Below are 27,215 nucleotides of genomic sequence, written 5' to 3'. Positions count from 1 at the left end.
CAGACCACTGGGTAAGCGCCCCCTGCTGGCCTCACCAACGCCTCTTCCAGCAGCATTTCCAAGATGGCATCCCATCCAAGTACTGGCCAGAACTGAACACGCTGTGCTACAAGTGCGGGTGGCTCGGCTGACAGCTGCTGCTTATTGCTGGGATTGTAGCAAATCACTATGGCAAGGAGGCGGAGCCAGCTCTAGCATTTTTGCCATCTTATGTGAAACCTTAAAAGTCGCTCCTAGGCCTTACATCAGTGTTTCATGTACAGAGATTTATGTAGAATTTAAATTCAAGAATAGATTAGATTAGAAACATGAGAAAAACCAACGACTGCCAAGCGCAGTTGAATGAACCACTGGGAACTGTGGGTCGCCCCGCCTTTATAGGGCCAGAAAAAGTTAAATGGGCCTCTGGAAGCCCACCACATACTCCATAAACTCCTCATCCTGTGTATATGTTGTACTTATTGATCATTAAACATGATGACGAACTCCGCAGTAGGGAGGAAGAGAAAGAAGAGCAGCAACATCTGCTGAGCGTCAAGCACATCACAGAAGAGTAATTGAGCAGTGGGCAGACATGAAGGCTCTTAGACATGCCAGACAAGATCCAGGATAGAGAAAGCAGGAATGAGAACATGAGACAAACTCATGACCACCAACGGGCACCACTGATGACAACTTCTTCTCTGAAGTACTCACTGTGCTGTTGTGTTCTTTCATGGTGATAACAAAGGAACGTGTCACCCAAACAGAAAAGTGAGTGACATTCATTTAAGCACTATTTGTCCACGTGTCTCTCTAGCCATTGAATACATTTAAGTGACTTATTTGGTGCTTGAGATGTTTTGGTCTTCCTATCCTAATTCAAAATCAAAGCAGGACTACTGATCAGTACTTGTGCCCATGCCAGTCCCCTGGTGCCCCCCCTTAACTCAGCACAGCCAGACTATAAAGGCTAACTAGTGTTCCTTAATGGCTCTTACCTGTGTACTCTCATGCCCGTTGTGCCACATCTTTCCATGTTGTGCTTGCCCCTGTCTAAATGTTTTGAGCACGGGAAAGGCGCTATATAAATTCAATGTGACATTGTTATCATCCAAGTGCACCCACTGGACCACCCATCTTCTTCAATGCCCTTCCTTCTGAACTGGCATGGTGACAAGTTTTAACACTTTTTCTTTGTTGTGCCACCCTTTCCTACCTTCACATTTCCTGTCCACATCACAGTGACATCACGTTGATAGAAGGGGACCAAATGGAGGGTGGACAGGGGGGACTCCATGCCACACTCTTTGGCTGGTGCTTATTTTAAACCCCCACTCCATTTGTGCCACCAAGTCAAATCTGAGGTGTGCCAGGTGGCCCTTTGTGACGTGCTGGACTGTCCTCGATGTCCACTTGTATCCCTGGGTTTGACTCTCATCTCTAAAAGATGGCACAATAACAGTGGCATGCTGCCACGCTGCTCTGAGCTGTACAGATGAGGACAAGCAACTGAATGGCAGTCATCAGCAAAGCTGCGTTTGGCACCTCTTTGTGCCTCCTTAGTGCCACATCACACAGCCAAATAAAGAGGCAACGCACATTTAGCAAGACGAGTAAAGGTTAGCGAAATGTGCAAATGAGTAATTGTGAGTCACTGCCAGCGATGTCACAGGGCCACCCAAGGAACAAGGCAGCCATTGAAACGGCCCACTCGCCAGCAGCTGTGCGAGCCGCGTGCCTACCCCTGTCACTCGCCTGCCTGGAACCATAATGGCCCGCAGCAGCTGCCCGTCACTCGTCGGCCATCTCCTGCTCCTGCTCGCCCTCGGTGAGTCCCCACGGGTTCTTTCTCTTTCTCTGCTTATTGAAGCCAACGGCGCAAACATGGAAGGAGGCTCAGCCCTGCACCCTGGTGCTTTGGGGCAGCCTGAGAGATTTGGGTAGCTGAGTCGCCACTGGGGCACGGCTGACATTCTTTGTTGTCCGTCTGGGAGTGTGCCAGTAGTTTAGAGGAGGGTGAAGTGACTCACTTGGAGTCACACTGAGGTCCAACGAGGCTGTGCACTCGAGTCCAGACGCGAAGCTGCTGGCCAGACAGAAGTGAAAGCGCCGATGTCAGCAGACGAGAGGGAAGTGAGAAGGCAGCCAGCAGAAGTTGAGACCTCGTGAACTCGTGGACACTCTTGAGTTGCTCACCTCGGTCACAGATGGTCAGGGTGTGAGGAACGGCTACTTTGATTCTGAAGGACCTTCACGCTTGGGCAGCCTGGTGGTGCAGCAGTTAGTGCCTCACACCTCCACAGTCCCAGGTTCAGACCTCTGAGGGCCGTCTGCATGTTCCCCTCATGTCTGGGTGGGTTTGTCCTGCATGTTCTTCATTGTTTCTCCCAGACCTTTAATGGAGTGAATGTGTCAGCCATGTGTTGGGCCATTCAGAGTTGGTTCCCACCCTGCATCTGAGCACTGTAGTATATTGGAGAATGCAGACTTGGCTCAGGTGGCTTCACATGTGGACCCCGACCTGCCACAGGATGTCACGGGGGGGAAAAATTAATAGGGGCACACACTGGACTGTGGGGCCATGTGGTGGGCGAGTCGTGTGAGTCTCCTCGTTGTGGACAGACAGCTGGAGGGGAGGAGAGCCTGAGCTCAGGGACATTTGACTGTGGACATCATTATCTTTAGAAAGGTGGAGAGGCTTCATCATCCGTCTTCTGATCGTGCAGAGGATTAGCTGTCACCAGGAGGCGAGGTAAAGTCATCATCATCGTCATCATCATTACCGGAGGACCTCAGCCGTTTTCATCCCATCCAAATCGCTCACGTCAGTAACTTTTTATGCTCTCCGCATTCACATCTCAATATATTTTATGGTTCGTTTTTCCTTCCATCGAAGGTCCTTGAGGTTAGGCTGGTCACGTGTGTGTCCCCCCGGGGGATTTCAGAGGGCTTCACAGAAGAACTGGTTTGGAGTCGTTTGGATGTGATGACACTGCAGAACCATAGAAGGCGCGTCTGTCACAGATATTTCTTATTGCGTGGAAATAATGACTAACGTTGTGTGGTGACGGTGACACAAAAGACGTGCCGAATGTCCTGAAAGCGGGCCGCTGTTGGGTGACACGTTGACTCTAATGCTCTGTTTATTTGGTGGGTCTAATTGTTATTTGAATGCACAGCTGCAGTGGAGTGTAAGGTGGCTCTTCATGAAGGGCTCAGGGCACAGAAGTCAATACAGTGACATAACGATTACTAAACTAAGTCAGAATTTGATCGATATGTCGTTGTTAGTTAGTAATTAGTAATTAGTTAGAGTCACAGAGCTGGACAAAGCAGCTTCCTACCCCGAGTTTCACTGATGAGGAGCTCACCATCTGGCCAGACTTAACTCCATGAAGGACATTCACTGCTGGAAAGCCATAACTGGTATGGACTGGTATGCCTCTTTATGACTGACCATTCTATCCCATGATGCCCCATCGGCCCAGTCACACCAGAACAGAATTGGATGAACCGAGGGAGTGACCTGCACCCATAGGTTCAGGATTTGTGACAGGAATGGTGGCGGTTGGACTCTTAGACCATCTGGCCTCTCTCTCGTGATTTCTCCGGGATGAAGACCCCTCTGTCTCGGCAACCATTTTGAGACAGGCTTGCGGCCTTCGCCAATCCTCCACGCAAAGGCCTTGTGGCAGCAAAGACAAAGTTAGGCTGAGGGCCGCCCATGAGCTCGAGATGTGTTGCTGCTTGGGCTCTCATTGTGACCCTCATTTTAGTCTTGTGACCTGTGACTCCCTCTTGTTTGTTCTTGTTTGACAGCCTGAGATCAGGGTCACATAGGACTCCATGCAACAGAAGAGACGCCATTTTGTTTTTCCACCATTTTGTTTGTGGCTGCCAGCCGACTTTGACAATAGAAGTGAGTGGCATGTGACATCGTCATTGTGGCGGTGTGAAGGTCAGCAGTGTACACTTCCAGGTGGTCCGAGACCGCCTGTGATTTTGTGAGAGAGGTGAGGGTCTCGAAGTCTGCATTGAACCGCAGGACTGTGAGTTTGGATAAGCCCCCCGACTTGCTGGATTTTGACGTACAATGAAATGAGAAACACAAAATGAGGCCTACACCTCTGGAACGGAGCCTCGGGCTTTCCTTCCTGAAACTCCAAACATCCAAAGTGAGTTCTCAGCTCTTAAATCGGACTACTGAGGTCCAGGATCTGATGTCGGCCCTTCTGCAAACCGTAGGACACAAAAAAAACTCGAAACAATCGTTTAGTAAAATTCAAAAGCACTATATAAATAACATTGATTCTTCTTCTTCTTCTTCTTCTTTTATTATTATTATTATTTCATGCAGTGTGGTGTAAGAGTTAAGGTTTTGGACTTCAAACCCTGAGCTTGTGGGTTCAAATCCCACCACTGACACCACTGCCTGAGCCTCAGCAAGTCACCTGACCTGCCTGTGTCCTCTCATTGGAAAACCAAAAGAAATGGAAGCACCGTAGAGCACAGCCATAGCTTGTCGTGCCCCCAGCGCCCGGGCACATGAGGTCCATGCCGTGGCTTACTGGCAGGCCACATGTCACAGTTTGGTGATCCGCAACTCATTGTGACCTGCAGAGGTTAAGCACCAGGGTCCCAGCTGTTACAAAATATGGTTTAGGAGCCGTGTGCCACCCATTCAGAGTGCCCAAGTGGCCCTCGTCAGAGCACAGCCACAGCTCAGTGTGCCCACACCTGTCTGCTGGTGACCAAGCCTATCAGGTGACCTTGAGTAGTTTAGAGTCACCTGCAGAGGAATGACAGGGAGACCCTAAGTGACCAGTAATGGGTCAGCTGCAGCGCCATATGTGCCACCTCTCAGAAGTGCCCAGTGTAACTTTGGGGACTGTGGGGCCAGTCACTATTTAGCAAGTCCAGTCCTTTCGGGGTGGCCTGGTGACGCAGTGCTTAGCTCCACAGTCAGGTCCAGGTCTTGTATTGGCCACTTCCAGAGGAGAGTATGGACATTTTCCTGTGTCCTTGTGCATGTGGCTACTTGTCACCTCTCCAGTGGCCCTGTGCTCATCAGACTGTTCATTATTGAGTTGGCATCTCGTCCAGAGGTGGGCCTGCCCTCTGCTTTGGCTCTCTGTAATAGGAGGATGATTGGACAGTCCTCATAGACCCACCAGTCCAACACAGACTTTAATGTCTCACTGGACACTCACTGGCCTGCATGTTAGGAATGCTGGACCACCCCGTATTTGTGACGTGTACTGAGATGTCACGCGCCATCATGGCTGGAGCTTGTTTGAAAGGTGCTTGACTTTGATATTTCCTGGCTGGGATGGATGATAAGTTAAGTGGGCGGTGTGCCCCCATAATGGACAGAGACCATTGCTGGATGGTCTTTGTCATTCCAGGATGGTTTGTGACCCCTTCCCTAATTGGGAAGATACAACAGAAGGAAGGGAAGCAGTGGCCTCCCGGGGCTGAATGTACCTCCAGTCCACTGGGTGGCAGCACCCACTGCACTGCATGGGGAGCTGTCGTTCTGGAGGGCAGCCCTGATGGGGTCCTTGGTGGGATGCTAGGGGTCGCTGTTGAGAATAGTCTCCCCTGTCAGGTGCTGCTGGACCACACTGTCATGATGTGGCTGTCATATAAAGATGATGGTGGCTTCACTCTGCTTATCTCCAAGGCCACTCCATCACCCTCCCGGCTCAGGGCACTCCCTAATCTTGTCTCCCTTCTCACTCTAGGTGACATCTCACGGGGGAAGACCCACAATGTGCACGAGGAGGAGACGGCCATCTTTACCTGCAACTACTCCATCAAGTATGGCCTGCGGCCCGTCTGCTGGGGCAAAGCCTGTGGAACCATGTGGTGCCACGACGAAGTCATCCAGACTGACGGCCAGCGTGTCACATCCAAAAGGTCCAGCCGCTACACGCTAAAGGGCGACATGCTGGGTGGAGACGTCTCCCTCACCATCCAACAGGTGAAACCCACCGACGCTGGCTCCTACTGCTGCAGGGTGGACATCGAGGGCTACTTTAATGACCTGAAGGTGCTTCACACACTGCATGTCCTGAAAGGTAAGGAACGGTCAGATCAATAAAATAGATGGGGTGGCTGCCATAGAGCTGGAGGGGCTCGAGTTCAACTCCCATGCCAAGCACTGTCTGTGTGTGTTTTCCATGTGTCCTCCTAGGTTTTCTCCAAGTGCCCACCACATGCTGGCACCTCTAAACTTGTCCAAGGTCATTGCCCACCACTGAATTGTACCCTCCAGTTAGGGTTCATAACTGGTTCACTATGTTTAGTTGGGGGTGAGGGGCTCTCAAATCTCCAAACCCCAGGAACAACATCAGAGATACAAGTCCTGGGCTCAAAAAAATATTTCTTCTACCTTCACACAGGGTCCTTCTTTCACATTCTGCCATCCCATTCCCTTCTTTGGTCCCAAGTGAGGAGAAGTGACTTCTTTAATGCCAGACCTGGATGGACCTCTGCCCCTACTAACTTACCCCCCCCCCCCCTGAAATCTCCAGGTCAGGTGGAAGCCTTTGCTTCACAGCTCCCTCTGGTGACTCCCATGAACCCCTACAGATGAACACAATGGAGATCCAACGTAGAGATGCTGCCACCCACCAGGCTGGGGAAGCAAACCAACCCCTGAGGCAGTCTCCTTCCATTCATCTATCACAACATTACCCTGACCAGAAAGAGAAGGTTCACCATCCCAGCTAGGATGGGTATCATCCATTATGCCCAGGCTTCCTCGGTCGGAATGCCAGCTTATCCATTTCCTTGATGACACTAAAATGGCTTCATGGGAGGAGTAGGTTCCATTTAAGGAAGGATGAGGGTGGAATAGCATCCAGGCTTCCTGTCTCTTCCACAACATGGAGCTCATTGTCCCATTGCCCTGGCATGAGTGGACTGGCGACCTATTAAGAGTCAGCCTTGTGCCTCCATTATGGGTTGTTTGGCTGGACTGGAGGAGGAGGAGGAAGAGGTTAGGAGCACACGCTGATACAGCGCGTGACAAACCAACTCAGGACCCCAGGTTAGGACCCGCGTGCAGCCATGGAATGGGTGACACCTCAGCAACACACTAGTTGAGATGAAATGGTTTTATATGGTGACTGGAGTGCCAATTCTGCCACCAACCCCCAGGGTAGTCCTTTTACATGCCGACATGTTGACTTACACGTGCAAGGGGACATCTGTTGTCACATTTCGACATCTGACCCCTTTCTATCATATATATATATGTATAGGGTGGTCCAGATCTAATTATGCAATTTTCGTTACGCTATAACTTATTAAGTTTATTACATAGAAAATCACCGGACCATCGAGAAGTGTGCGAACTGATGACATATATATTTATATACAGTATAGCGCCTTTTACTAAAGGCACTCGGTGGGCGGGCCTTCTGTTTCCTTATTTCTTATTTCACAGGTGAATTGACTGTCCTGTTGTCACTCAAGGAGTCAATGATAGGAAAAGAAGTTCTAACCTTGTGATTTTATTTAGCATCTGCTAATAGTGGCTGCTGAGGGGTTTGCTCTGGGGGTCCCGCTGGGGGATCTAAACCCACTACCTTCCATATATCTGAGCATCGCCATCATGATTAGGTAAAAGTCGGGTTTAAGAAAGCCTAAGTGATGAGTCGGCAGTGTGGCTTTGTGGTGGTCAAGGTGTTAGACCCTAAGGTTATGAGGTCTAATCCCACCGCTAACACCATGTGACCAGGAGCAGGTCACTCCAAATAATGGATCCAACTATATGTCAAGTGCTGTAAGTCTCTATGGATGAAGGCATCAGATCAATTAGAGCAAGTCATTTAGGTCAGCGGCACTGCAAGCAGACATGACAACTGTCACCTTCATTCGTCAACGTTGAGAGGGCGGGCTCTACTTAGTGCTGTGTTTTGATTGGTGAATCCTCGGTAGAGTGGACATCGACCTTCAAGTGCCAACAAGTGCCATGTTTACAGCAGACATGACTTTAAGCTGCAGGATTTCCAAGTCCTCTCTTCAGACGATTCACCAATCAAAACAACAGAACTTGTTAGGCCCCGCCCCCCCCCTCCATAGTTTTCATTGCAGGCCTTAGGACACCATGTGACCCTGAGCAAGTCACTTCACCTGCCTGAACTCCAATTGGAAATCAAAAAGAAATGGAGCCAATCAAACACTGCGAGTCGCCTTCATTATTATTCTAAGAATCAAACCCGTCCACAAAATTCAGAGGGTGAGCACAAAGTGAAAATGTCCTCTCGGCCAATCAGCTGGTGGCTCAGCAGTATCAGGCCACGCCTTCAGCCCCACCCACATTTTCACTTTCTTTGCTTTTGGCCACACCCCTCACTTGTAATTGGATCATGACCAGGCAATTCCATGATGGTAGGGGGGGGCTCCTTGGTGCCCAGCGGTGAAGCCCCTCCGTCTCTGTCTCCGTCTCCTACTGCTTTTCCGTTTATGTTTCATTATGGGATTCCATTCTCCTGCTTCACAAGTTTGGTTTTGGTCTACGGTGGGTTTTGATCTTTGGATTTTGTCTCTGATGCCCAGAAGCAACCCCTGCCCACCCGCCCCCCCTCCCCCAGTGTGCACTACTGGCTTCCCACCATTTCTTGACAATGGCTGCTTGTTCAGTTCTACGATGATCTGAAAGGCCAATCCAGTCCTAAAGTTTGTGGTGGGCCGCTCATTATCAACGGCTGCCAGCTGCTCATACAATGGAAGGTGAGGGGTCCAGGGTGGCTCGATAGAGCTCATAGTCTGCTGGTCTGTATGGTCTTCAGAGGGACTGTAGGGGACAGTGCCAGCCTCCGTTAAGTGAACCCACCATCTGAGGCCTATTGGTGGGCCGAGGGGTTGTGGCTGACCTGCTGTTGGGCACATTTGGAGAGGCCAGCACTCCTTCTTTGGGACATGGCGGGGCACACAGAGACAGGGACAACTGAGTCCACACAGGGGGTGAGTGGGCCGGGGTGAGGTTCAGATCCACAGTCCCGGACCTCTAGAACAGAAATGCTAGCTGCTATGCCACCCATCAGTCAGTCACTCCCTCGTTATGTCATATAGCGCCTCTACTGGCACCTTCCGTTATGAAACACGTGAAGGCAGCAAAGTGTGGGGAAGGTGAGACGAGTCCAAAACGAGACCCTGTGAGCACATCTGGGGTGACTGCCATGAAATCTCAAGGCTTCTGATCGTCTTACAAGCTCTCTTGTCTTCTGCTTTCTGCCCTCAGCACTTCCTCGGACGACAACAGAGCCCAGTGTGGGAACCGCAGCCACCCTGGTGCAGAGGACGTCCCACCGGCCACCAGCAGCCAGTGAGTAGTGCAAGTCGACTACTTGTGACCTGTGAGGAGGGCGGGAACGCATGGTGGGCTCTTACTGGTGATGGTCACCTCATTATGGCCATTGTGACCTCTTAATGATGATAGTGACATCTTTAAGGCCCTGGTGACATTTTACTGGTGATTATGACCTCTTACTGGTGATGGTCACCTCATTGTGGCCCTGGTGACCTCTCACTGGTGATTGTAATCTCTTACTGGTGATGGTCACCTCATTATGGCAATGGTGACCTCTTAATGATGATGGTGACATCTTTAAGGCCCAGATGACCTCTTACTGGTGATTGTGACCTCTTACTGGTAATGATGACTTCTTTATGGCCCTGGTGACATCTTACTGGTGATTGTGACCTCTTACTGGTAATGGTGACCTCTTTATGGCCCTTGTGACCTCTTACTGGTAATGGTGACCTCTTTATGGCCCCGGTGTCTCTGAATGTCATGCAGAGAGCGCTGAGCACAGTGGGGCTGTCATTGTGGCCCCCGGCTCGCTCGATGTCATAACTGCCGGGCCACTCTTGTCTTTCAAACCACAAGGAGACAGTCGTGTGTGTGACAGTGGCAGTGACCCTGAGGTGTGGACAGGATTATTTTTAGTGCCTTGAGATGGCAGTGCGATGAGGTTACGGTGACAAGGGGCACTGCGGTGGCCCTTCACTGGTCTGCTCAGTGGTCTGTTGGTTGTTTCTGCTCTCCTCCCTCCTGATCAAAGCTCTGGGGGCTCCATGTGTTCAATTTTACCCTGGAAGGACATTTTTAGGTGGAGATTTTAAGTGCTGATTACATTCATGAGGCCAAAAGTGAGACCTGCTGAACAAACTGCTGATGATCAGAGATTACGACAAAGTCAGTCAGTCATTGAGTGTGTTATATAGCGCCCATCATGGGGCACGCCATCACACGGCACTTTACAGAGCCAACAAAACTTCAGAATACAAGCCCATTGAATACATAAAGGGCACGAGGGTATGCCCACTCAATGGGAGACTGCAGGCAGTAAAGGATGGCACTGGACAAGGTAGGGACACCCAGAAGTTATTAGTGGAAAACAGTGCTGCCAGTAGGTGCCAGAGCGCAAACAACATGAGTGCCAAGGAGGCCTGGCCCACTGCATAAAATAGATGGATATGTCACAGGAGACCCCCCGGACACTAATGAGCACAGCAGCCCAGACAGGAACATTTGTGACAGTGCCATCTGTTTGCCGGAGCAGGGAACAAGGGGGCTTCACTGGAGCCTTGGGGTGCAGTGACACCTTTGGCCACTGGAGGGAGCTCTAGTCTAGTTAATTAGGTAGGAAGGACCCCAGGGTGGGGTGTAAAGTCTTCTGGAGCCCACCAACTCGCTGTATTTGGAGTTAGAAGGGGAGCTGGTCAGGGGTTCAAACAATGAGCAGAAAAAGAAAAGAAATCAGACTGCAGTGTGTGTGTGTGTGTGGTAAGCAGGCTGGCAGTCCGGGCTCAGTACCCATACAGGTGGGCGCAGTGCAGCATCAGGTGTCGCTGTTTGTGTTTTGTTCATTTGCTGCTTGTGTTATCCCTGTGCTCATCCCTCCTCAATGTTTCCTTATTTCAAAGATGTCCTTCTTTGTCTTGACCTCCCTGGCATATTATATAATAAATGTTATAAAGGGCACCCCCTCCTGTTATGCCCAGTAATCATGATTTTGACCTTTTGTTCACTAATTATAGGTGATTATAAGCAAATTGTTCGTGTTTATAACATGCGGACCCCATGAAGTCAGAGGTGTTATAAGGGAGCCAATGCCTTTCAGTGACCTGCAGGCATTTGAGCAAATGGCAACAAATGGGCCCAAGAATGCCCACCAGCGGCATTCCCACAGAATATGAGTTTACAGGTCCAGCGACTTAATGTGATGGCGCCATTTGAACCTCCCAGTCCCTCTATTGCTTTGATTGTATTTCAGCTTTTTTATAGCGCCTTTCACAGCAGTCTGTCATGCAGATCATTTTACAAAGGTGACAGAGGAGACGGGTGGCAAGGTGGTGCAGGGGTTAGTGTCATTGCCTCGCATCTTCAGAGCCCTGAGCTCATGTCCATGTGAGTCTTGTGTATTCTCTCTGGGTTTTATTCTGCTTCACACCACATCCACCAAAGACGCAGAAGTTATGAAAACTGACCTGTTGTGTGGGTTTGGGTGGGCACTGCAGCGGACTGGGGTTTGTCCAGATTTGTTTGTGTCCCCCAGGCAAGTGCATGGACTTTAGTGAGGCTTTCTGCTTGACCCGGTGCCCATGATGCTCTATCTATCTATCTATCTATCTATCTATCTATCTATCTATCTATCTATCTATCTTATAGTGCCTTTCATATCTATCTATCTATCTATCTATCTATCTATCTATCTATCTTATATAGTGCCTTTCATATCTATCTATCTATCTATCTATCTATCTATCTATCTATCTATCTATCTATCTATCTATCTATCTATCTATCTATCTAAGCACTTCCTGTCCTTTGATTTTAGTTGTTCTCATTGCCTGCTCTTCTTTGCAACACTTCCTTCCACTTTGGTGGGTTTGTGACAGTTGGCTGCCCTTTTAGGACTCGGACTGGCCGATCTGAAACCTCCGAGCCTTTCATTTGCCGACTTGTTTTTGTGGTTTGGCTCCTCGTCCTTCTGCATAACCCAAGGAGACTTGAGTTTCATGTCACAAACAGACTGAACATTCACCTTAGGAATTGTTATGAGGAGAGAGGCAAAATAGTGTGAGGCTTCCAAAAGCTCCATGAAGGGCTTCACAGGCCAGGCCAGAAACACCTCAACTCAACGGGCTTAATTCAGTTGCAGCAGCCTGCCTCAGGCCCAAAGGGGGCGTAAGCCTTAAAAAATAAACTTCAGCGTCCCAGTAATATAACTAAAGAGGAGGGTGACCGTAAACCCGTGGCTTCTATAGGAAGGTGCAAACAGGAATCTTTATACATTGAAGGTTAATTTGCAAAAATAGTGAAATGCAGAAAAAAGGATCAGCAGAGCAAAAAGAGGCACAAAGGAGTTGCATAAAGAAACAAAACCCAGCAAACGAGCCGTGAAAAGCTAAAGGAATAATTCAGGAACAGAGCTGAAAAATAATAATAAAAAACCAAACTGTAAATCCAGAATGAACTGCCAGCACTGACAATACTTCACAGTGAACGAATGACTCCCGACTCCTGAGCAGCCTTCTCTGCCAGTTACCCCTTATCATTCGGGGTCATTTTTGCTAAATCGCCTGTAATTCGACCTCTCCAAATTAGAATCATTGCTGTTATTGAACTATCTGGAGTATAAACACACGTCTGGTCTCTTTGTAAAGGTAACATTCTCTAGTTTCACCCTTAGTAGTCAGAATCACTGTAGGTGTGACTGATCAAAAGTTATGCACATTAGAACTCACAAAGTTCTAAGTTTTTTTATGAAAATAAAGCTGCAGTAGGTAGGTGAGGACAGAAACACACTATGTACCAACAGAATAACTTGTTGACTACTCACATTTCAAATTTGAAAAGAATACCAGTAACAATGACATTTTGACACCAGTTTTTATGTGGGCATGTCCAGGGGCTTTTTAGAGGGACCATTATCCACATTTTGGACCGTATGTTAAAAGTGTAATAACTTTTGAATGCTTCAACCCACAAATATCAATGAGGGCTCTAATGACAGCTTACACCTTAAGGAATCTATATCTACACACAGTGTCACTCTATTAGTTATGGAAATTCATGTTCCATAATAAAACAATAAAAATACACATTTCTATGTAAAATAGTCAATACAAGTTATGGGCCAAAAATATATTTATATTTTTTATTTTTTACTTTTATTTTTATAAAATGCACACAAACTATACACATTTCTTTTACAAACTGTTACAACACAGCTCAGCGTTTTTCCATGTGCCACTTGATGGCAGCAATCACTAGCAAGCAGAAAGCACAAGGGCGTGGCATGTCGCTCTCTGCCATTAGATGTCTCCTGGGCCGGTTGAATACTTTCGCAACGCGTACATGCATCTATTATTTAATCGAGCGTTTATTTACGTTTAAACTTCTACTTTTATTCATATTTAAAATGCGAAAAAACTTGGCGAAATCACAATAAACAACCACGCACCAACTCTGCAGACTGGCACAAATGCCACCTTCACGCAGCTCCGATCGTTTTGTTTACAAGTTAGTATGGCAAGTTACATATCAAAATGCTCGGCTGCTCATTGGCTGTAAGTTTTGAGTGTCAGTCACAGTGTCCAATCAAACTGGTAGATTCTACCAGAGTTTGAAGCAGACGTCATCCTCCAAGCTGTCTGTGACACTCATTGGCTATACGAGGTGCCAGTCAACCCCAGACCCGTCGTAATTGGCCAACTTAGGTGTCGATCAGAAGCTAACACTTCCGTGTTTCATGCGGTAGCATGGTTATCGCCGACAGAAACAAATTACGTCTGATATGAGCAATATAAGTGAAAAAAAATTACTTAGGTGGTCTCAAGTTATGAAACGTTTTCTGGAGTTTTTGTCCCTTTGAGAATATATTGTGTGTTTTGGACCTAATCGTTTTACTGGATTATATTCGCTGGAGCCTTACGGACACAATGGGATCAATACTGCTCGGAAATATTGATGTTTGACTTGCAGGGGTCTTCAAAGGTAGGGACAGTCAACTCTTAAAAGTATGTACTTCTCTGTAAAAAAGGCTTTAGTGTCAGTGCTGTGGTTGTTGTGTGTCAAAATGGTTTACATCATCGGAAAGACGAGACTTTGAAGTTTCATTTGATGGGTGGGGTGTCGAGATGCATGGCAGATGGGCATGCACACATTACTGTAACGTTTTTAAAACGCTGTTATGTCCCGGGACCGGCACGTGTGCGCGTTAAGAGGTTTTAAATAGCCTGAGGGCGGGCTCAGGAGTGGTGACTTCAGAGTGGCCCCGCCCCCTAGGGCACCACCCACAATAAACACGACAACAACATTAAATAGGAAACCAGCACACATACTGTAATGTAAAGACGTGAAACGTCGTAACTCCAAATGAACAAAACCAGCAATAAAACCTAAAATTCAAATAAACCCCACCTGAAACGTAACAAGGATATCCTGGTCAAGTGGACAGTTCATAGCTCCTTCATAATAGTGGTGTGCCCACTGCATTGTACCATCATTGCAGGTCCATTGCCAGACATTGTGGGCCCTGTGTCACCCACAGACTTTAACTCTTGACCCGTCCATCTTTGTTCCGAACGGCTTGGGTGTTTCTTTGCACTGATGCTCCTCTTGGATGCCAGAGGTTTCTGCTTTCCTCCTCTCCCACTTCTTCTTGCTCTCTTTCTTATCATGGAGTCCTGAACTCTGACTTTAGCTGAGGCCAAACAGGCTTGTGGATTTTTGGATGTTCCTTTGGGATCCTCTGTGTCTTCTTGAATTTGACGTCATTGTACCCTTTGGGTCATTTTGGTGTGTTGACCTGTTCTGAATGTTCTCCACTGGGGATTAATGGATCTCCTAGTGGTGCCATAGACTGACTGTGTCATCCTTTCTATGACTGTTAAGTTTCTCTTCTCTTCTGTGGTTTCCTTTGATGGAGGCCTGATGTTCTTATGGTGACAACTTCACTCCCATGGTGAGGGTCAATAGATGGGAAGATTGAGAAAGGAGTAACTGTGCCCAGTCCACGGAGTCAGATGAGCAATCCGCCTTGTCAGCTGTTCGAGGGAGGAACTGAGGGGACGATTACCTTTTCACAGCTGTTGGATATCTTAAGTAAAAATTCAGAAATGGTGTTCTGTGTTCACTCAGGTTCCCTTTATCTAAAGTCCATTTTGACTTGATATCTGAAGCCTTTCTTTGCGACAAATACACAAGAACAGAGGAGATCAGAAGGGGGCAAATACTTTTTCACAGTACCGAGAAACTCTACCCTCATGCAGGTTAGGTGGAGTGGTGATGCTAAGTTGGGCCCATTGTGTGTGTGTGTGTTGTGTGTGTCTCACTACGATGCAGTGCCATCCCACCCAGGGTTTGCTCCTGCCTTGTGCCCCATGCTGGCCGGAGAGGCTCCAGTGACCCCACTCAACATAAAGCAGATGTGCAAGATGGAAGGATGAGTGGATTTTGGATTTTAAATTTCTCCATTCTTGTGACTTTCAGTCCTTTTCTGTTTACATGGTGACAGGGTGGGTTGTTCCACTCATGGTGGTCCCAGTGACAGAGTTTCAGGAGCTTTGGGGGGTGCTGACGAGCTCAGTAGTGTATTGGACTCCCTAGCGCCCCCTGCTGTTGTCCTCAATGAAACGTTCAAAACTGCTCAAGAGAAGTTTCAGTCTTACGTGGCAATTAAAAGTGGTCCGCTCCTCTCTGCGAGGGTCTCTTTCAGCTGTCATTTCTCAAAAAGCCGAGTCTCGAGGGGGCACATCCGCCCTCCTGATAGAGCAGCACTGTTGTGGTTTTCCTTTTGGTTTGGTGAGTCACTTAAACCCCTCTGTCACAGGCGGCCCTTTCTTTTTAGTTTGCTGCTGTCAGCTTCTCGCTTCTGATGTCATCTGGTGCTCTCTGAGTCTGAATGGCATTTTAGAACAGATGGACTCGGGTTCAAGTCATCTGGAGGGTCAGTCAGTCATTGTCCAACCCGCTATATCCTAACACAGGGTCACAGGGGTCTGCTGGAGCCAATCCCAGCCAGCACAGGGTGCAAGGCAGGAACAAATCTCGGGCAAGGCGCCAGCCCACCGCAGGGCCATCTGGAGGGTCCCATTTCTAAATGTCACAAGCCAGGCTGGACAGAATCCCAGATTGGCACAAAGTATTGAGTTGGACGAAGGCATCCTGCCATAGAGGAGATCATCCCAGTGCTGACCACCAGTTTGTTCCTTGGACCTTTCATTTCTCTACATGACAGTGGACAGCCTGACCTTTCAGTCTTTGGGTGACCAGTAGGATATCCAAGGACCTTCTGCTGCACCAGGACTCAGGGGGGCATGGCCCAAACTGACCTTTCTGACCAGGCTGCCCAAATGTGATGCCAAGCTGGCAGATGCCCAAAGCAAAGTTCAGGTCACCAGAGGCCCACTTGATGGTGGGTTTGTGTTCTTGATTTGAACCCGTGCCCCTTGACAAAGGTCCCTGAAAACAGACCCTCTGCAGGTGGGACGGCTTCTAATCAGTTCCACCCGGGTCAGATGAGCCTCAGGAACCACCCTGACATGATGCCCTCTGTGCCTCCCACTCATGCATCTCACTCACTTCTCTTTGCAGGTAACTGGATTGAGGACGACACCCCCAGTGTATCAGGTGCAAGACCACCAGAGTCGAATGCCACCCTGTCTCGACCTTCAGATATCGTGAGTGATTTGTTTAATTGTGCCCCCTCACTTCACCAGGGCTGTGCCAAGGACACCCCCCTTCACTCCAGGGCACATAGCAGCTTTGGTGACAAAAATCGATTGTTCACTTTGGACAAGGAAGTCCAACTGGCACCGACACACAAGCAAGGACACAGAATTAGCAGTTCTCTAATCTGCCAGCAGGGGGTCAGGGTGGCATCGCTCAGCCGTGACACACAACATCAGATATCAGCACACAACTTGTCATTTACTGCTCTGTCATCATGATGACCACTAGAGGTCACTCAAACCCAAAAGAATGTGCCAGAAACAATCGGATTAAGTCAAACAACGAAAATACACCATGGATGTGACGATCATAGGGAGAACATCAAATATTAAAGGAACAGACCAAAAGAGCAAACCCTGCTGCCCCTTGTGGCCAGGCTGGTGTGGTGGTCTGCCCACCTGCCAACACCTCACAAAACTCCGCCCACCTTACCTCCCCTACCTTTTTCATCTTCTTATGCCAGTGAGGTCCTCTCAGTTATTGGTCCATAATGACCTCTGGTGGTCCCTGAGTGAACTACAACCCAAAGCCCAGCGCAGTCTTTCAAAGGCTCCGATCCTCAAGGCTGATTCTTTCATTTGCTGGTGCCAGCTGCCAGCTCCGAGGTGTTGTGCTGTCATCAGGTCAGTCATTCATGCCCACAATGAGTCCTTTTAGAAGGATTGGCTCTCCTGGCACTTACAGTCATCTGAAGGACCTTAAGTGATGGCCTTTTTTCTAAGTGCCCTGGCAGCCCCTGCCTACCTACAGCAGTTTTCCATTTTCATTTTCCTCCCATGCCCCTTTGTGACATCGCTTCTGTCCTTGTGCCACCTCTCCCCTGCCAGCAGCTTTCCAGATGATCAGCTCCTGATGTTTTACTTAGCTAGTGGTTTATTCACCCATAGCAGCTTAAAAATGGCAAGTTCAGGGTTAGGGTGAGACACTGGCAAGGTCACAGGTGTGCCAAGGCTCAAAATGGGGCATGTCTCGTATAGTGACTTTCAAAAATCATCACCCCAGGGGGCTTCACAGATACAATGCCTTCAGTTTGTCCATGTGACCTTTGTTAGGTGACACAGAAGAAGGGACTAAAGTGACAACACATCACCACAGTCCAGCATGCCAGCTGTTGTGCCACATTACTTACAGTATGAATAGGCTGGCACTTTAGAAGAAAGCTTCCATTTTGTTTCATCATTGCTAATGGAGGTCGAGCCTTTAGTTTTAGAGGGTGACACTCACAGCTCCAGCATTCAGGGATCAAATCCCCAGCCTGGCACTATCTGTGTGGAGCATATATGATGTCCCTTTAGGTGACCATCCTCACTCTACACATTCATGTCACCCGCCTGGTCTTCCAAGCCACTGTGGGGCACCGCAGGCAAACGCGATGGCAGCGGCTCAGCAGGTGGCCCAAAGATCTGCTCTGGGTCCCCATACCTCAACGTGACAGACCACTGTCATAAAATGAGGCCACTCACTGGAAGGGATGCCAGCTGGGAAGGCAAAGAACTTTAATGTCTTGTAAATAATACAATGGCTGTGAAAGAGCAGGAACAAAATTAACCAATCAGGCACAAAACCACATGAAGTCCTCATTGGATTAGTGGGTGACGGACATCACAGCTCAAAATCAATGGCCACCTCTGAGGGACACTGTGGACAGGTGGGCCTGTTCGCCATTCACATCTGGGTGTTGTGTAAACACATCGTCCGTTACGTTATCTGCTATATAGCGCCATTCATGTACAGTAGATATGGATTATACACCATTATAAGAGATATAACGTCATTCACCTCTGTAGATCGTTCATGCACTGGTATCTTCTGTAAAGCCTCTGGATGTAGTTTATATGCCATTTTCTGCTATATAGCGCCTTTCATGTCAGTATATCAATTTGTACAGTGATATCTTTGAAATGGCACAATTCACCTTTGTATGCCTCATCATCTCTTCTATATTTCCATTACAATCTCTATATGACTGATATGTAGTTTTCTACGGAGTAGCATTCACCCCTGTATTATATAGCGCCATTCATGTATATTTATGGATTATACATCACTATCTGCTGTATAGCGCCATTCACATCTGTATGGAGATTATACACCATGATGCTGTTCAGCGCCACTTTTATACAGCATTACCTTTTTTATAGCGCCTTTCGCCTCTTTATATGCATCCATACACTCTTTATGTCACATTATATAGTGCCTTTCACGTCTGTATATCATCAGTGTACCATGATTTGTTTTATAGCGCCATTCACATCATCGCATTCGTGTTCGCGCTTATAGTTTAATGCAGTGTTTCGACTTTTCTTAATATAATTATTTCTATTTCTCGGTTGTCATCGGAGCTTTACGGCGCGGCTCCTTTTAGCTTCACACTCATCACTTGTCTTCTGATTCTCTGCAGGAGGAAAGCACAGTGAAAGGCCAGCACTCGAACATCGCCATGCTGGTGGCCTGCGTGACCGCCTCCGTCCTGACCGTCCTCAGCTCGCTGGCGGCGCTCATCTTCAAGTGTGAGTAGCCGCTGGTGCTCGGGCTCTGGCTGGGCGCCGACTGGGACAGCTTTCTTTCTTTCTTTCTTTCTATTTCTTATAGATGCTTTTTTCAATATAGCGCCGTTCACATCTGTTATTTTTCTTGCTTTACTTTCAGTGAAAATGCAATATAATTCAAATTATACAATTCAAGTTATTCTGACACGTTTAAGTTGTAGCGGAGTCACAGCCCTCCGTCAGGTTTTGGCCTGAGGACCGCAGACCACCGACTGCGTGGCGCCTTCACTACGGAGGTTCAAGTGCACGAACTGCCACTGACTGCGCCTGCGCGTCGCCATTTGAAGCCAATTGCAGTAACGCTGCGCGGCTCTTGAATAATCAGGCGATGGCTGGACGTTGCAGGGCGGCTTCTTCTTTTGAAAGTTTTAGAGCAGGGTGACATGAAGATATCTTCGTCTGCTTTGTCGTTTGTACCTTAAACATGGCATGGAGCTGGCGGAATGAACTTTTCAATGGCTGACCCCACTGTCCCTCTGTCGGGAACACGAAGGCGACTTTCTAAAGATGGCTTAAAAGTTCGGGCGTTTCTTCTTCAATAGATACAGTCAGGTAACCTCAACTACTCCCGGAGTTGGCCTTTTGGTGGGGCGCCCCCGTAGGGTGGTCTCACCGCACACATATTCTGTGACTTTAATACGTGCGTTTTAAAAGATTAATGAAGTAAATGGTGGCACTCAGTTCCTAGTTTTTAATTCGCATTTTACTCTTTAGGGAGGACAGAATTAATGACATAAATAGATAAATATGCAAATAAATAAAAGTAGTAGAAATTTGGCAATAAAAAATGTAAACAACCTAAACTGTAAGTATAAATCATACAGGTGTAACATTTACAGTGTTTCGGTTTTTATTTCATTCACGTACTCATTTCAGGGACACCACGCGCGATATGAAATAAGCAACGGCAGGAGAACTGTCACTTTCAATCATCGAAGTAGAGGGGCGGGCTCTAGCGAGGACTGTGTTTTGATTGGTGAATCGTCGGTGGTGCGGGCGTGAAACCTTCAAGTGCCATCAAGTGCCACAAACACTGCAGACCCCTAATGATACATTCGGATTTTCGTGAATTAAAGTCTTCATTTCGCACAGCAGTTCCGGGCCAGTGTTTCTTACACTCAAGCGCCAGGATTCTCGGGTCCCGCCAATGAGCCCGACTGACTGGACGGCTCCACTCCTAGTGCGCATGTGCCAAAGCGCTCAGGGCCTCCAGCTCCGTCTGTCCGTTCGTGTCGCGTCTGTCCCACTAGAGAAACCCGGCGGCCTCCCGTCTCAGGACTCCTGCAGTGCGGCAGACTCGTTACGCGGCTCCGCCGAAGACAACACAATCATTTCTTACGACCGGAGGGCACTTCGGATGTTGTCAGATGTAAACGGAAAATAAATTTCTTGGATGGGTCAGATATAAATATGAATAAAGCCAAGGGACCTCCGCACACACCGCTTGAACATTTACTGTCTTCTTTATCTTGTGGATTTAGTCGGTGAGTAAAACGCCCTGTCGGGTCCACCTAACCCAGTAACGGGTCCAGGGTACGCCGTTCACAGCTTTAATGTCGCGTGCGGATGGCTGAGATGGTGACGAGAGTTCAAGTCGACTTCATCCCCGGCATGTCTTGAATTCTGAAATAAGCGAACATGACGCGAGCGCTGGAGGACCCCGTGAGCTCCACTCCAGTGTGTTTCAAATTCAAGAAGTGCTGCTTGGCACTGAAGAGATGAAGAAATCTGACACAAGCCCCTTCCCAGAGTAGAACCACCTTACACTCTTAAAAGTCTCTTAAAGTCCTTGCTGTTGAGTGGCTCTTTAATGGGTTGTCTGCTTCCTCGTGTGGTTGCTTGCCAAAGAAAGAGTTCATTCTGGGAAGAATTCTTTGCATGTGGAGTCGGTCCTTTGGGGTTTGCGGAGTTCTGTGCACAAAACGGAAATGTTGAAGGTGTAGTAGGCAGGATACCAGCACTGAACTGAGCCTGTGTGGCTGAATGCAGCGAGGCACCTTTAATAATCCCGACTCCATTGGGGTCTTAAGCAGGCCCCTTATCACCTGCTCATGGCTATTTGTCGAACCTCATGCAGGTCTAAATAAAGTTTCTTTCCCGTGGTGTGGTTCTTTGAGGATCCTCCTATGGCACCAAGGTGGGGACGATCACAAATAAAAGGACATAAAATATAAATATAATATAATAAAAGTAATAAAAAAGGACATCAAATATTAACGAAACAGACCAAAAGAGCAAACCCTGCTGCCCCTTGTGGCCAGGCTGGTGTGATGGTTTGCCCACCTGCCAACACCTCACAAAACTCCGCCCACCTTACCTCCCCTACCTTTTTCATCTTCTTATGCCAGTGAGGACTTCTCAGCTATTAGTCCATAATGACCTCTGGTGGTCCCTGAGTGAACTACAATCCAAAGCCTAGCGCAGTCTTTCAAAGGCTGATTCTTTCATTTGCTGGTGCCAGCCACCAGTTCTGAGGTGTTGTGCTGCCATCTTCCCCCTATGAGTCCTTTTAGAAGGATTGGCACTCCTGGCACTCACAGTCTTCTGAAGGACCTTAAGTGATGATATTTTTTCTAAGTGTCCTGCCAGCCCCTGCCTACCTCTTTCTTATGCCAGTGAGGACTTCTCTCCTTTCTAATGGTGTGGGCAGTCCTGGAAGGCACTTTACCTGCTCATGCGAGTATTTGCTGTTTTTCTTCACAGGTAATCTCCTTGAGAAAGTGTGGCAGCACGCTGGAAGGTAAGCAGAGAAAACAAAATGGAAAATATTCCCAAAAAAGGTTTCCAGGGGTCGATGGCATAATGGGGTGGTTTGGGGAGTCGAGTCTTCCATCAGCTAATCTCAAAACTCCGTCCCTTTAAGGCTGCGGTGGCAGCGAGTTTCATTCAAACCACTTCATTAAGGTGAAGTCAGTTCAAATATCATTTCACACCATCGGAATCATCGGCTCGTCTCCCGATGTTCTCCTGTAATTCCTACGAGCTCAGCTTTCCTTTTCTAACAAAGTCATAAAAGCGGAGTGAATTGACTCCTCTCTACCCTGAACTCATCTTCCCTATCAGCTCTTTCTTCATAATGGATGAACGCACAGGAGAGAAAGGGACAGCCACTCCGCTGCCCACTCGCCTGCCATTTACAAGTTGATGTCTGCTGTCACCGCGGGGCTCCTAAGTGACCCTCCCTTCTTGTGGCAGCTTGAATATTTCATGGAGCTGAGGAGGGCACCCCCTTCATCAAATGATTGGGTTTGTTGAACAGGCCGACCCGCCCTGGGTCAGTTGGTGACGGGCACACTCTGATGACGGGTCAAGTGCACAGAATAACTGAAAGGAAAACCTGCAGCCACCCCAGTGTGAGCCCCCCGATGTACACATTGTGACAAGAAGCCCTCCTGCAGAAAGTGACGCCCACATTCAAGTCCCCCTTAAAGCTTAATATGTTAAATGGTGGTCCTGATACAAGGGTGGCACGGTGGCACAGTAGGTAGCGCTGCTGCCTCGCAATTAGGAGACCCGTCTGGGTTCACTTCCTGGGTCCTCCCTGTGTGGAGTTTGCATGTTCTCCCCGTGTCCTCCCACAGTCCAAAGACATGCAGGTTAGGTGGATTGGCGATCCTAAATTGTCCCCAGTGTGTGTGTGTGCCTTGCGTGGGCTGGCACCCTGCCCGGGGTTTGTTTCCTGCCTTGTGCCCTGTGTTGGCTGGGATTGGCTCCAGCAGACCCCTGTGACCCTGTAGTTAGGATACAGCGGATTGGATAATGGATGGTCCCGATACACTTTTGGCTCAGTCCTTTTTTTGGGGGGTGTGTGTGTGCGTGTCGTCACTCCTACACGTCCCAGTCCTTTAACGCTCCTTCACTGGTTCCTTGTATCTCCACTGCTGGACCACAAAGCGAGGGGGCCTTTGCATCTGCAGGTGGACCTTTGGGTGCTTCTGACACGGGGAGGCAGCAGAAAGGCGGCTTATCAGGATGGCGACAGGTCAGGCAGACCTGAGGTGAGCCCCCTAAGCAGATGTCCTTTTCAAATCAGGAGCCCACTGGAATTTCTCAAATCCGTCACCTTCTGCAGCCCGTGGCAGACGTCGAGAACTAAAAGGTCTTTCTGGAACCTTCTTGGAGATGGCAGCCGAGACCGAGTCCCCTGTTCTGCACAGAGTCACGTTGGTGGGCTCGTTTGTAAGAACGTTGGCTAACATCAAGGTAAACTGAGGACTGCTGGTGTCTGGGGGGTCTCTGGCTGGTTCAAAGACCACCTTTTCATGATTTTATTTTTAACTGAAACCTAACATAACATGGCATTTCTAAACCAACTTTATCAATTTCTGTTATTTTTAAAGAGGGGACAACATTGGCACAAGGGCAGCTCGGGGACACCAGTGTATCGTTGGGTACCCGGGTACAGTTTAGAGTTAACAGTTAACACACATTTTGAAATGAAGAAGCAAAACATAATAAAATAAATGTGTGGCATATGAGAAGATGGGGGACTTGAAGTTCACCAAAACTGATCTGGGTGGGCGCTGGTGCTTTTAAAAAGTTAACATTTGAACTCTTTATTTATTTGTTTGTTTGTTTGTTTGTTTGTTTGTTTGTTTGTTTGTTTCCAGTGTGACGCCCACCTCGGCCGCCGTACCCCAGCACATCATTTATGAGATAAACGCTGGACGACAGGCACAAGAGAACATCTACAACTTGGACTAGCGGCCTCGGCGGAGCCCCTCTCGCACATTCAGAGCGGTCAGTCGGGGGGCCGCGGCGGTCTCAGCCAGACTTGAATTAACACAAACGTTACTGTTCGTCGTCTCATGTGTGTGAATGACTTCTGTTTGGAGGAGCGATGGGCACAATCAGCCCCAGTCCAGCGACCACAGGAGTTTTCTTAGGTGCCCGACAGACACAGAGTTTGAGGGTCTGCCCATTTGGGTCTCATCAGACCAGAGGAGGTTTCTTCTCATGCCACCGTATGGCTTCTTGCTGAAGAAAGACTTCCATCGGGCCACAAACACCTGATTGGCAAAGTGCCGCTGAGGTGGCCGTCCTTCCATTTCATCAGAGGACTTGTGAAGTTCTCTTTGAGTGACCACTGGGTCTTTGGTCGCCTCCCTTACCCGTTAAGGTCACACAGTTAACTCTAGGTGGTCCCGAACGTCTTCTGTTTCCCAGTTCTGGGGCCCACAGAGCTTTAGAGATGGTTTGACCTTCTTGCCCTGACCTCTGCCTCACCACAGTGAGATCAAGGTGCTCATCTACAGGGAGTACCTTGGACTCCATGGCTTGGATTTTGTGAAGTGTGGGACCTTCTGTCCACAGGCCCTGGTGTGCCTTTCTAAAGGTGGATTCCAATCGAGGTCACCTGACTAGGACAATAAAAGAAAACACAATGGACGTGAGCACAATGTGGACCACCACAGATACAGGGGCTGAATAACTCAATGAATTATTATTTGACAAACCTTTCAGAGAGCATTTTGTCACTTTGTCATTATGGGTAATTTAGGGGACATCAATGGACAAAAATGGCAGAAATGTATTAAAATGAGACGAGTGTGCAGAAAGTGAAGGGGTCTGACGACCTTGTGAGCCCACCGTCTGCAGTTTGTCCTCCTTAAAGCCGTCATAAGACATTTGACTGGTGACAGGGGACGTCCAGCTGCACGGGTCACTCACTCGCTTGTTTAGCTAAGATGTCCCCGTGTCTCATCCAGATCCTCCTTAAAGGTGGTCAAGGCTTCGGCTTCATCCACAGACCACCGGGCCCTCCAGCTTCTCTAATCTGAGCTGCACTTCTCTCTCTTCACCTCCTTGGACTCCTTAAATTGTGACATCATCAGAAAGCCCAAAGTGCTCCTGGTGTGTCACAAACGTCACCACACTGTCATTTGATTCTTGTGCTCCAGCCTGGTGTTGTCTGTGTGTCTAAAGGGGGCTTTCACTCGAATTCTGAGTTACGTCACAAGGCCTGATGAGGACATCAGCGAGCCACCATTTTCAGGTCCCTCAAACACCTGAGTATGGGGGGTCTCAATCTGAGAGCCCCCGACTATAACATGTGTTGCTTCTGGACGTCTCTTGATTATTTATGGGGTCCGCACAGGTGACGTTTTTAAGCCTTTCCTTTTCTTGGTCTTTCACGTTGTCCTCTCAAGTTCTCCACGGTTTTCCGTGACTTCTGCACTTTCACGTTCCATTGAGCTGAGATGCGAGTCCCCTGAAGTTGTGACGACTGCTCAGCACGGGGCCCTCGTGTTTCTGGGGTTACGTTCCTGTTTCCCGGTTTATAGCGCCTTGACAAAGTCTTCACCCCCCCACCCCACCTCACTTTGGTCACATTCTGTTCTGCTGCAGCCTTGTGCTGAAGTCATTCAAGTTCATTTTTTTTTTCCCATCACACAACACTCCAGAGTGACAAAGTGACAACGAGAGGTTAGGACTTATTACAAATACACTCAGGCCCCTTACTTGGCTCAGGTGGTCCCCACTCTCTTGACGTTACTGAGATGTTTGGAGCCCACCTGTGGTCAGTTCAGTTGACCGGAGTGTGTCCAGAAGGTCCACCAGGTGAGAGCAAACCAAGCAGACAGGATGACGTGGAGATCAAAATCTGGGGAAGAGCACAGGGGCCTCAGTGACCCCCACATGGAAGACCATTGGAATAAACACAACTGTCCCTAGAGTGGGGCACCCAGTCCAATCATAAGAGAAGTGACACAGTAAGAGAGGTGACCAAGAGCCTGATGGCCACTCTAGTGGAGCTCCAGAGGACCTTGGTGGAGATGGGAGAAACTTCCAGAAGAATGGCCATCAACGCTGATCTGGGCTTTGTAGGGCGGGCACCTGCAGGAGACTCAGACCCCGAGAAACAAGATGTCTGGTCTGATGGAACCAAGATGGGCATCAAGGCTGTAGGAACCCAAGCATCACTTGTCACCTGTGCAGGGACTGGAACTGGGACACCAGTCTGGGCTGAGCTGAATGGAGCAAAGCATGGGGACGTCCCTTAAGAAAAGCTCTCTGGACCCCCGACTGGGCCAAAGGGTCACAAGGTGGAGACAACACAGCAGTGGCTCAGGGACATCTCGGTGAGTGTCCTTGAGTGGCCCATCTCTGGAGTCATAGCCCACCCCACGAGGGTCTCCAGCCAACCTGCCTGAGTTTGAAAGGGTCTGCAGGGAAGAACAGCAGGAAATCCCCTGACACCCAAGGAGACCCCCAGACAAGTCCTGAGTGAAGTCAATGGGACATCTCAGTTGTTTTAATTTTTTAATAAATTTGCTGTCGTGTTTCGTTTGTGTGTCTTTGTGACTTTTCTTTGATTGTGTGACGTTTGCTCTTCATGTTCCTTGTGTTTTGTGGGTGGAGCCGTGAGAGGCGGGGCCACCCTGACAGGACAGCTCAAGGACCGCCCCCTCCCTCAATATGCCTTGGCGTTTTCTGATTTATTTCAGGCTCCTGCCTTTGGTTTTGTTTGCTCTCGAGGGAGCCATTGACCCCGTGGGCTCGTCTTTGTCTTCTTTTATCATTTTTGCTCTTTGTGATCTTTGGAAGTAAACTCCTTCATTTAGAAAGATTTGTAACGGGTGCCAGACATTTGGTGGCTCCTTTCCTTTGTGTGGGACTTGAGTACGTTTTAAACTTTGAGGGTGTTAAGTTGTCAGAGGATTAAATGAAAAGACTCCGAAGTTAAAGATTTAACAGGAAAGCAATTAGTGCTGCGAACGTTCTGTGTTTCTTATCACTCTCTCTTATACATCTTCACTGTCTCCACCTAGTGGCCAAAGGACCGAACATAACAAAAGGGCCTTGTCTCTGTTTGTAGGGGCCTGCCAGGAGAGTTTGGGGTCAGGCTGCCTGAGGTGATGCCCGTCTCCCACTTGGCCTCACTGATGGATCTTTTTGGAGGCCTCATAACCTGATAGCGCTGGAGA

At 48.5% G+C, this 27,215-nt stretch overlaps 1 protein-coding gene across 3 annotated transcripts; it reads left to right on the top strand.

The window, feature by feature from the left end:
• Positions 1-1,665: 1,665 nt before the first annotated feature.
• On the top strand, positions 1,666-26,575 carry LOC120542755 (hepatitis A virus cellular receptor 1 homolog). 3 transcript variants are annotated; one of them, XM_039775394.1, is made up of 7 exons: positions 1,666-1,810; positions 5,727-6,062; positions 9,236-9,319; positions 16,601-16,686; positions 19,140-19,248; positions 21,991-22,027; positions 23,898-26,575. In XM_039775394.1, exons 1-7 carry the CDS (start codon positions 1,753-1,755, stop codon positions 23,989-23,991), a joined length of 804 nt encoding a protein of 267 aa, XP_039631328.1. In that variant the 5' UTR covers positions 1,666-1,752; the 3' UTR covers positions 23,992-26,575. The 3 variants fall into 3 exon arrangements, with proteins under 3 accessions (XP_039631328.1, XP_039631329.1, XP_039631330.1); XM_039775395.1 differs by lacking the exon at positions 1,666-1,810 and adding an exon at positions 1,862-2,335; XM_039775396.1 differs by lacking the exon at positions 1,666-1,810 and adding an exon at positions 2,346-2,734.
• The last annotated feature ends 640 nt before the right edge of the window (positions 26,576-27,215 follow it).

This window comes from Polypterus senegalus, chromosome 13 (genome assembly GCF_016835505.1).
Source record: "Polypterus senegalus isolate Bchr_013 chromosome 13, ASM1683550v1, whole genome shotgun sequence".
Lineage (NCBI taxonomy): Eukaryota > Metazoa > Chordata > Cladistia > Polypteriformes > Polypteridae > Polypterus > Polypterus senegalus.
This window is presented reverse-complemented; position numbering and strand designations above follow the sequence as displayed.

Coding starts and splice junctions, on each gene's coding strand:
- LOC120542755 (XM_039775394.1), top strand. CDS start 1,753: ATGGCCCGCAGCAGCTGCCCGTCACTCGTCGGCCATCTCCTGCTCCTG. Junction 6,063..9,235: donor CACACTGCATGTCCTGAAAG/GTAAGGAACGGT, acceptor TTCTGCCCTCAG/CACTTCCTCGGACGACAACA. Junction 16,687..19,139: donor TGTCTCGACCTTCAGATATC/GTGAGTGATTTG, acceptor GATTCTCTGCAG/GAGGAAAGCACAGTGAAAGG.